This window comes from Myotis davidii, unplaced genomic scaffold (genome assembly GCF_000327345.1).
Source record: "Myotis davidii unplaced genomic scaffold, ASM32734v1 scaffold281, whole genome shotgun sequence".
NCBI classification, from domain to species: Eukaryota; Metazoa; Chordata; class Mammalia; order Chiroptera; family Vespertilionidae; genus Myotis; species Myotis davidii.
In genome coordinates, this window is record NW_006293784.1 from 3,563,156 (window position 1) to 3,574,568 (window position 11,413).

At 42.8% G+C, this 11,413-nt stretch overlaps 1 protein-coding gene across 5 annotated transcripts in view; it reads right to left on the bottom strand.

The window, feature by feature from the left end:
• The window catches only part of DAAM1 (dishevelled associated activator of morphogenesis 1), a 155,737-nt gene that overhangs the window by 87,594 nt on the left and 56,730 nt on the right, over positions 1-11,413 (bottom strand). For all 5 annotated transcript variants that reach the window (XM_006767659.2, XM_006767660.2, XM_006767661.2 and 2 more), the window contains exon 2: positions 3,700-3,918. In XM_006767659.2, coding sequence (XP_006767722.1) covers positions 3,700-3,882 — 183 coding nt within the window. In that variant the 5' untranslated portion in view covers positions 3,883-3,918. The remainder of the gene's footprint in view (positions 1-3,699; positions 3,919-11,413) is intronic.

Here is an 11,413-nt window from a genome sequence, read left to right on the forward strand (position 1 = left end):
TCACAGCAACAGAGTAGACTAGTGGTTGCCAAGAGATGGTCAGGTTGGGGGAAAATGGGGAGTGACAGTGCTTTTGGGGGTGATAAAAATGTTCTGACATTTACTGCACAATTCTATGAATTTATTAAAAGCCAGTGAACTGTATACTTCAAATAGGTTAATTATATGGCGTGTGAATTATATCTCAATAATGTTGTTATTATTATTTTTTAAATAGGCAGGATGTGGGACTGGGACCTCCAGAAACCACTACTTCCTGAAATTGGATTGATTCTGTTTCTCCTGCTATGACAGGGAACCTGCTAGAGAACAAGGCACTCCTTGCTGCCCACCTTCTTTAAAGATTCACATGGCTGACCTCCCATACAGGCCTGCTTTATTTATGAGATGATAAGGTTGCAGTAAGCTATTCTGAAAGTAACCTATTTAGTATCACTTTTAAAAATATTAAATGAGTAACACATCCGACAAGGCCAAGGAAACTAGCTTACAACAACCAGCTCTGATGAGATGCTTTCCAACAGATACAAAGGTAAAATGGCCTGAAAGTTGGGACCCACATTGGCTCACTCACAGCAGTCAGATTAGCTTTCAAGAAAAGGAAACGTCTGGAATATATGCTTAGAAGTGTTGTGCCCAGAAAACACATGAATTATCTCCCTGCACTAGGATGTGGGATGTAAAGCACCTACTAGGTGTCAGCCCTTTAAAAGACGTTATCTGCTTTAGTCTTCATACCAACCTACAGGAGAGGAGGTATTACCCCCATTTTATAGATAAGAAAATAAACTCAAATTCCAGCAGAAACCACCTGAAAGGAGTTAGCTAGGTTGCAGAGTGGTCTGACTCCAGAGGCCATGCACTCTCCACCTCCCCACGTGGCCTCCCTCTCCTGGGAATTGGCAGAGGCAGAACTGCTTCTGCGACTGCTCAAGAGAATCCAGGACAGAGGTCCCAGTGGCTCTGAGTCTACTTCCCTTGTCCCAGGACACCTTTGGCAGTTGGATAGATTGTGGTTTAAGTCCCTAAAATCAGAAGTAGACAAAAATTCATCCGTTACTCACCAGGACAGATACAAACCTCAAGATAATTTGTTTTCCAATGGTTTCAGCCTCAAGTTCTGGTTTGGCACTGGCTTTTTAACAACTAACAGCTGTGGGCAATTTTCACACAGAATAAAGACATCACTAAGGCAGAACGTGGAATTTTCTCCCTTATGAAGACACAACAATGAGCTGTCTTCAAGATGTACATGGAGCTGCCACCACAGAGGCTCTGGCTCAGGTCTCATTTGGGGAGGATGACAGAACACGATTGAAAGGACAGTGGATGTGGATGCTTTGAGGGTATAAGCTCTGCCCACCAGCTCCACAACCACCAAGCAGGTCTTCATCTATCAGCAACATCTGTCTTCTTAGGCTGACATTTGATTTAAAAATGCTTTAAGTGGGAAATAAAACCAAGCCTGTCGATACCTCATTATTGCTCGTCTTGGTAGCCATCATGGCAGGTGGTTCACTGCCCCTCCCTAGGAGAAGACTGTGTCCTCCACCCATACCAACGACCTCAGGCTTGGCCGTGTGACTTATGGTGCCAGTCTTTACTGAAGAATGATACATCCCTGCCCTGTGAGCTCAGGAGTGGCCATGTGATTTGCCTTGGCCAAAGAAATGTGGGCAGAAGTGACATGTGTCATTTCCAAGCACAAGCTTAGAGCCCACTTGCAGTTTACCATGCCTTTTTTTTCCTTTTTTATTGAATTTATTGGGGTGACATTGGTTAATAAAATTATAAAGGTTTCAGGTGTACAATTCTCTAATACATCATCTATATATTGTATTGTGTATTCACCACCCCAAGTACCATGTCTCTCTTTCCTCTTCCAACAGGGTTGGGTCTTGGATAGAAGATGGAGAGGAGCAGAACCACAGCTGACCCACACTGGTTTCATTTGCTGCTGTAACCACTGAGGTTTTGCTATCACAGAAAAATCTAACTCAAGATGACTAAGATTATCATTAATATTGATCCCCTCCACTTCCCTTCTCACCTTCAATCGCTCCTCACAACTCACTTCCTCCAGAAAGTTTTCCTTGACCACCCTCCTCATCACCAACACCACCACAAGCCATTTACACACAATCTAAGCATAAGTGGGCTGTGCTTCTTCCTTTCGTGGCATTATACCTTTATTGCCCCCCTTTTGCTCCTGAAACTGTCAGCTCTTTGGGAGCAGGTTCCAGTTTTCTATTTCGAACATCCTCATTAACACTTAGAACAGAGTCTGGATGCAGTGACGATGGCAGATGGTAGATTGCTGAAACACTGAAATGTTCAATTTCATAAAGTATAAAGGTGCTGCCAAGAGTCATCTCTTCTTTTTGCCAACCAGTTTTGGTTGGTAATAGGCCCATTAATCTACTCAGGAGACTGGAACTCAAATAACAGCTTCATGCATAATACTCCCTCATATTGTCTTCTCTTGTAGGAAGAGCTTAGAGGTGAATTCTGGTCTAAAAGAGCTGAGGTGACACACAATCAGTTCAGAGAATAACCCTGGAGGGAAGTGACACAGCCTATATTACTTTTTTGACACAGTCATGCAAAACAATAGCACTCTCTGTTATCTACTCAATAATACAAATGGTCTGATTAGAACTAACTCCATTATTAAATGCCAGTGGTAACTGAGGTGGATAGAGTACTAATGTAACATTTATTAAGCACCAATGAAGACCAGACATTGGGCCATTTATTAGTCTCATTTAAACATTACATCAAATTAGGAGAAAGTATTATTTTTTTCCTCCACTTTCCAGAAGACAAGCTCAGAAAAGGCATATGCTTTTTCCATACTAGTACAGATAATAAAGTCAGAGCAGTAATTTGAAGCAAGGTCTTCCTAATCACCATGTCAGTGCCATAATATCCTCTTGAAACATGGGATGGAAAGAAACACTACTTTGGAGATGCCTGGAAAGCTAAGTTGAAGAAAGCCCTTACATCTCTTAGTAAATGGGTCCTACACCAGCTACACCTCTCATTTCAGTACAGTGGATTCTAAAATAAAATAGTATCTATAGAAAATTTCTCACAACAGTTATTGGATCCTACATCAGACACATCTCTCACTTCAGGATAGTGGATTCTCAAAGATGATAGTATCTATAAAAAGTTTCCCACAACAGTTATTATTGCAATCCTATCATTAGGCTAAATAATTATACTGTGCCTAAGTAATAATGTCTTTCATCAAAGGGTCAAGGACGGGGGGGTAGTCCGACTAATTTTTAAAAAGACATTATTATTGTACACTGGGAGTGGGAATGGAGGAAACACTGGGGACTCCCATGAGGTACGAAGCAGCTGAGGGAACTGTTTGTGCACACAAGTAGAGAATCAGGTTGGGATGGAGAAAGAATTAGAAAGAATAACATAGGATGCAGTACTGCCACATATTTGAAGACTTAAGGTTTAAATCGCTCCACTTAAAGCACCAGTAAGGCCCTTTGATATAGTAATGCTTCCTTCTCTCTTTCCACAGGCTCAGTGATAACAGTGGGGCTGCAGACATAAAGGACAGATTGGGGTCACATCACTGAAGCAGGGCAAGTCCATGGCTAACAAAACCAAACCACTCACATCCTTTCCTCTCCCTCCTACCTCCAATCACTGTTAGGATGGAAGGTTGGGACTTACCACGAGTTCACTGAACATGACGTCCAGCTCCTCCACAGGGGGCATGGGTAACGCTGGCTCCATGGTCTGAAGTGCAAAGTTGCTATCATTTCGCAGCCGATATGTGATTTCTGGGTGATCATTATTGCGGAAACAGCAAAAGATGAATGAAATCCCCCGTCCACCTCTCTTCCTTGGGGCCATGGCTGAATTCTGTTCTATTTCTTGAGTGACTACACTCTGCAAAAAAGAGGGACATGACATGGTTAAGAGTGCAAAGTGAATAAGATATATATATTTAAATCAGACCAATTCAAGAAAGAGCCCCGTGCACTGGAGGCATGGCAGGCCATAGAGAGAGTAACCCCAAGAGAGTTTGGAGTCCAGTTGGGCAAAGAGCACATGTCCTTCTATTCACTTGTTGAATGTTTCCTATAGCCAACTGCTGGGCAAACAGTACAACACTGGTCAGTCCACACCCACAGGCGCTGCTGTCACATTGAGCTACTGGCCATTCTTGGTACATCACATGCTCTTTCCTGCCAAATCATTTTGTTGTTATTCCCTGTGTATAAATCCTGTCTCTTCCTTGCCCCCAGAAGACCTCATCCTTTATAGTTGAATTCTAACATCCCCTTTTTACCTTCCCCAAGTGGAACTAATAATATATAGCTAAGGCATTCCAGCTCATGTCACTTTCTCTCTCAGTTTTTTAGGAGTGTGTCTTCCTGTTAGACTGTGATAACTCAAATTGGGGGCAGGGGCTATGTATTAAGCATGTTGGCGGCTCCCGTGCCCTGCACAGTGCCGGGAAGATAGGAGGTACTCAGTTAATGTTTAGTGTTGAATAATTTAAATTTAAAACAAAGGAAATGTGATTTAACATGAGCTAGAAGGGTCAGAGATTTTCAAACATAAAAGACACAAGTAAGTTTACTAATAGGGAGATGGTTAAATAAATTATAGTATATTCACATAATAAAATAATTTGTACTCATTAAAAAGAACAAGCATCTGTGTATCTAGATATGAAAAAATGTTCAAGATGCTATATGATATATATATACCACATATTACAGGATTACATATTTTAAAACATTTATGAATATGTGTGTTAACAGCAATAATCTCCAAAATAAAAATAGGTAATTGTTGGGGTCCAACCCCAGCAGGTCGAGGGGTTCCCAAAGGTGTGGACGGAGTCGGCGAAGAAGGAATGACACGGAGACAGCGTTCAGTTGATCAGCAGCCTAGCCAGGTTCTCTAGCCAGGTTCTGTCTTTATTCTCCTGTTACATTTGTATTTATACCAGTTGATTTTAATCCTATCCATTCTATTCCAAAGGTTAGGGCATTTGTTATCTCTATTCCAAGGTCACTACTCTATTGTTCTGTTAAAGGACATGGAAGTAACTGAAGGAGATTATCCTAAATGAAGATTACGTAGTTTAAGCGTGTTCATAGTTAAAGTGATTAATTACCCACCTGGCACTTAGTTAAGAGGTTTTATTCCCTTCCTTAGTCCTGTTAATCCCTAACTCCAGGGAAAAATCCCCACCTGGGGAAACAACCTTTCTCGGAGAGGTGCCCTTGGTTAAAACACATAGCGCTAAGAAGGGGAGCAAACATATTAAGAACAGTATGTCATATACCCCAAGTCCCTTGAAACATATGCTGTGCAGATGTTTCTTCCCTGCAGCGACTGTGTCAAGCAGCAAGGATGGACCGGCTTCCAGCAGGTAATTGGAGAACTATTCCTTTTCCCTTTCACTTTATACCCTTTGGGTTTGAATTCTTACCAAAAAAATTTACATTTTTAATGACTAGAGAGAGAAAAAGAGAGAGAGAGAGAGAGAGAGAGAGAGAGAGAACGAACAAGTTGTTGAGTCTTGATTTCTTTCATTTTTTAGAGCTGTGGGCGGGCAACCTTGCTGGAGAAACTACAATGAATGCTGAGCACCCTCACAGAGAGTAGATCGCAGATAATCAGACTATGTTATTAGTGGCACCATCCTGATAATGTCAGCATGCCCTGATACAGGTCTAACACTACTGCAGGCACATCCTGAAAAGGAATTGAAGAATTGAGGGGCAGGCAGAGTTTTGCACTATCCTTGAACTGGTTTCAGGACTGATACTCAGAAAGAGAAACAAGAGCTGTGTCATCCCCAAGGTTAAATTTAAAACGAATGAGTAGCTATTATAAGAAGACATAAGGAAGAACTTCCTAATGTCTGTGAATGGGATAGGATGGATGTGAGAAGTCCCTGGCTCTGCCTAAGGTGTAAGGTACCCAACTATTATATGGGAGATAGGGGAGAAAGTAGAGATTTTCACTGGGTGCTAATTCCAGCTTCAATTCCAGCAGCTTGCTTTGATCCATTTTGGATCTTGAATTATTAGTTGTTAATTTTATTTTATGAAAGCCTCCTGTGGCTATTTACTGTAATTATAAGAATATACAAAGGCCATCAACAGCAGTCAAGGGTCTCCAAAATCTGGCCCCTATCTGTCTCTCCTCACCATGTAACACTCTTTTATGAGTAACTGCATTTCAACTACACTGGCCATGTTGGTTCCTACCTCAGGACCTTTGCATTAGCTGTGCCCTTAACTGGTATGTTCTGGCTCACATCTGTGCACAGTAACTCATCCTCATCATTATGACCTCAGTACAAATTTCACTTTCTCAGAGAAGACATACCCAACAATCTATCTGCAATAGTGCTCCTCCCATGCCTCAGTCACTCTCTATCCCTTTAGCTTGGGTATTCTTCATGGCAGTTACCACTATTTGAAATTGTGGTAGGCAGTTAGACATTAGCAGAGCAAGGATGATGGGCCAAGTACCGAAGGTCACCAGGGTGGAAAGCCTCAGGTGCCTAGCAACAGATAATTGTAGGGTGAGACCTCGTCGTCCTCAGGGAGACCCTTCCTCACCTAGCACATTGCTGGTCTTGTGGTTTGGACCCCCTGACCTTTCCTCCCTAGAGATACATGTAGACCTGAGTTGCATTTCAGTTCCAGGCCCAGAAGAGCAACAAAACCAGACAAGGGATGCCATGGCTGACCTTAGGACCAGCTGCATTGGATAATGACCCCCTGCCATGGCCCGGACCTAGACCCTGAAAGGACACACCTGGAAAGCTGTTGAATACTCTAGGTCTTTCTGGGACCTCTTCTAAAATCTCCACCCTTAAAACCTTTAGGACAGAGGACCCAGCGAGCCCTCCCTTCAGGGAGCAAACCCATCCGTCTCCCCTCCTCTACATCTCTGTCACCTTCCCTCCGGGCATGTCACCATTTCCCTCCTCATTCCCAAACTCAAGGGCCCTTCTTTTGCCTCTGTACCTTGTTTCCTGAGCCATTTCTTCTACCACTCATTTCTTCCATCTCTGTGATTTCCTAAATAAATGTTCTCTTATAGTTTGAGTCTTGGCTCTGAATTCTTTCCTAGCTGGACTCAAGTTGCTGAACCCAGGTCCGGTCTGGCCCCACTGGTCTAACTCCTGGTACGATTCCCACCACCAACAACAAAATTATCTTATTTAATTATTTCATGGGGCAGGGGCCTTGCATATATTGGTCATTGCTCTGTCCCCAGCACACGACAGTACACGGGACACATGTACTAACTTACTCACTGAAATGAGGTCTGGGCCCTCAGCATTTTGTGACCCTGTGACGCACAGCCAACAGAGTAACTTATGATCTGGGTCTTTCTTCCGTCATTGAAGCGTCAACTCCAAAAAGAAAAGTGCCCACCACGAGTGTTGATGAGTGCCTCCCACATATAGGAATACAAGGGGCCGATCCTGCGATTGGAGGGTGATGGGGGTCAACGCCTGAGGGCTCCCAGTATGTGAGAGGGGGCAGGCAGGGCTGAGGGACACTCCCCCCACCCCCACACCCAGTGCATGAATTTCGTGCACCGGGCCCCTAGTAGGAATATAACCAAAGTACTTGGGAAAGGAAGAGAAAGATCACTGCTTTAGTTTTGCAATGTGCAAGTCGTTTCAGTTAAACCCAAGTTATGTTACATTCTGGCTGTGTTCAGAAGGGGCGCAGAGGAAATGCTAAAACCTAAAAATCAGTCCAAAGCATTTTTTAAGTCTTAAAAAAAATGTCAATAGTTCTATAAACCAAGAATATGAGAGTCTTGTTTAGTTTTTAAGATGTGTACTAAGATACAGAGCTTATTACTTTTAAGAAACTAATTGAGCGCTAGCCAGTTTGGCTCATTGGATAGAGCATTGGCCTGTGGACCACAGGGTCCCAGATTCAATTCCGTTCAAAGGCATGTACCTCAGCTGCAGCCTCCTCCCTGGCCTGGGCCCTGGTCAGGGCATGTTCAGGAGGCAACCAATCAATATGTTTCTCTTACATCGATGTTTCTGTCAGTCTTTCCCTTTCTCTTCCACTCTCTCTGAAAATCAATGGAAAAATATCTTGGGTGAAGATTAAAAAAAAAGAAAAAAGAAAGAAGCTAATTGAAATCATTTTAATGACAAAATATTGCCTTTAACAGATGATTTGTGTTTAAAGACCTTAGTAAAGCCCAAAGGCCAAGTTTGATGCTAGTTCCTTTGTTGAACCCCAAATAAAAAGTCTTCTTTTAAACCAAAACTTAAACTGCAGATGATGGCAAAGCTTTGAGATTTCCAACAAACAACCATTTTAAAACAAATGTCTGGAACGCCATTGTTCAGAGCCTAGTCTCCTAGACAAAGACCAAAACAGGAAGCCAAAGGAATCATCCCACTTGACCCCTTAGTGGCAGTAGATAAGTCTAGCCAGTTACCTGCTCTAGCACTTCACTAATGAAGGATCCCAGCAACAGACTGTGAATAGGATTTTGGTAAGCACCTCACACCCAACACTTCATTCCATAATCCCCATTTCACATTTGAGACGTAAGAGGACACTTGGGAAGGAGCATGGCAATTAGAAAAATTTTGAGGGAGACTTGATTTGCTGGTAAAGGCAAAGAAATGTTTATTCAGAAAAGCCCAATTGTTTGGGAGTGGGACAGGGAAGCTTGGCAGAAGTCGGGAAACCTGCTTGCTTAATAGGCTGGAATCCAGTCCCCACCCTCTTCAACCTCAAGGTCATGACCTTAGTTTGGCCTACCGCCACCTCCCATCTGAAAGACTGCAAGAGCTTCTTAACTCCTCTCTCTGATTGTTGGTTCACCAGTCTAGAGGTTGGCAAATCTTTTCTGTAAAAGGCCAGATATTAAATATTTTCGCCTTTGAGGCCATTAAAACTCGATCACAATTACTCAACTCTATCATTTTGTCATGAAAGCAGCCACAGGCACCTGTGAACATGGGCATGCCTGTGTGTCAATAAAGTTTATTTGTGGACTCTGAAATCTGACTTTCATATAATGTCATGTCACAAAATATTAATCTTTTCTTATTTATTGTATCATTTAAAAATGTAAAAAAGCATTCTTAGCTCGTGGACCACACAAAAACAGGTAGTGTGCCCATGTGGGCCCAAGGGTTAAAGGTTGCTAAAATGGTTTTAGTCTATCATATTCACCCACTTAATTCATGAAGTCAAATGTTGATCAAATTACATATTCGACACTGGGCTAGGTACTTAGGAAAGAGGGATGAAAATGAGACAATGTAACCTCAGAGGGCTTATTTACTTTGGAGAAGACAGGAAAAAAAATCAAGTAAACTAAAACAAGTATTGATTTTGGTTAGTGTTATAGGGGATGCAAGAGGCAAGTGAAAGAAAATGGTGGTGGTGGGCGTAAATGGCTACTTTAAATAGTGTGATCAGGGAAGGCCTCTCCAGAAAGGGGCCTTTAAATGAAGACCCAGTGGGTAAATGGGCTAACCCTGAAAGTGTCTGGGAAGAGGATTCCAGGCAGGAGTGTGTACAGAAGCCTCAAGCAGGTGGGGAACTTGGATGTTTGAGTTAGGGAAGGAAGATCAGTGTGGCTGGAGCACAGTGGGTAGTAGGAGTGTTAAGAGAGAAGAGGCTGGAGAGGACAGGGGCCCAGACCCCAGGGCCTCATATACCAGAGTGAGGAGTCTGGGATTTATTCTCAGCACATCATAAATCTGATTGTGCCACTCAGCTCTGTATTGTCTCTTGGATACAGTCCAACTTTCCGGCATGGACCACAAGACCCTCAATGGTCTGGCCCTTGCCTACTTTATTTTCTACCCTTGTGTCCCAATACCCTGAATACTGTGTGCCCACATGCCACCTCCTGCCTCCTAACCCCCACACACCCCTGTGCATGCAGTCATCAGACCTTGACAAATCACACTTCTGAGCTCACACCTCTGTAGACCCTCAGCATACAGTGTTCTTTTCCTTCTTTACCCGACCATCTTCCACTCACCATTCGAGACCTACTCTGATACTGCTGTTTTATGAGTCTTAAGTTTCCCAGAGACAGTCACACATTTCTTTCTACACAGTTAGCATTATATACATAGTTGAATGGGTGTTTTTGATTCAAAAAATCATGCCACTAAACTATGAGCTCCTGAGACAGGGACCACGTGCCATTCACTCTCTGGCACACAGTATATTCTCAATAAATGTCTGCTGAATGCAAAAGCACAAACGCCTAAGTGAACAAATGATCTCGTCTCTGAACTTCAGGGTTATGCGATGGGGTGTTCTTCTCGCAGCTGCCTGTAGATCTGTTTTTCACAACTGCCAAGTTGAGGCCAATCAGATCACCAAGTGTTCTTTAGCCACGTGTCAAGCCTTTGACACTGGCAGTAGTGTCACACACAGACTTCAGCCTCGGGGTGTTTGCAGCTTCCCTTGAGAGAGGAATTCCTCTGGCTGAACTAACTGGTGCCTGTTTTTCCACCCATCCTCAAGTAAGCTCCTTTGGAAGTATCTCTGAATCTCTGAGAGATTTCCCCATTCCTTACATTCAGTAAACACTGCCCCCAATGTATTCACTTACTCTGCTATCATAGCTGAGCCTCCTCAACCCATAGGCCAGACACTGTGTTTCGTGCTAGAGAAACAGATGAAGAAGACCCACGGACCGGAGAGACCACAGCCTCCGAGGAACATTTAGGGAGCAGTGAAATTGGTCCGTCTGCCCAGTAAAGAGGGAATTCAGTTACTGAAACCAGGAGCCTATGTTTCCACATCTTGGCCCCTTTTTAATCAGATCAGCCTGAGGGAAAAGACTAATTCCACCATGACAGCTGGGCCCTCAACCAGAACACATCTTCTAATCTCGGCTTCTGGCATTGTTGCAGGGGGGAAAGTCACTTCTGGGACATCCAAAATATAATCCATCTTCAACATTACAGATGACTATTGCTATGCCATGCACAAGGAAGCAATTAAAAAGCTACTTAAGATTCTGGAGCAGGTGCATTTTGCTTAGCAAAGAATAAAAAATTTAATCCATCTGTGGCCTAGCTCAAAGTTGGAGTCATTTGTACTATCTTTAACAAAACAAACAGGACTCTCAAGTGGCAACAGTAAAAAATGGGAGCTAAATTTTAAGAAATGTAGAGAATCATAATCCCGATAATCAAAAATTGAAAAACTTTATAGTTCACAAGAAAAAGCTCCTTAACATTTTCCTATGATAATGCCAAGTCACAATACATGTGTGACATGTACATTTTGTTTTCCAGAAAGCAACACATGATCAGTACCAAATATACATGGGACACTTGGGAGGTCATGTCCACAAATAGATATGCACTGATATGTATATGTAATTTAAACTG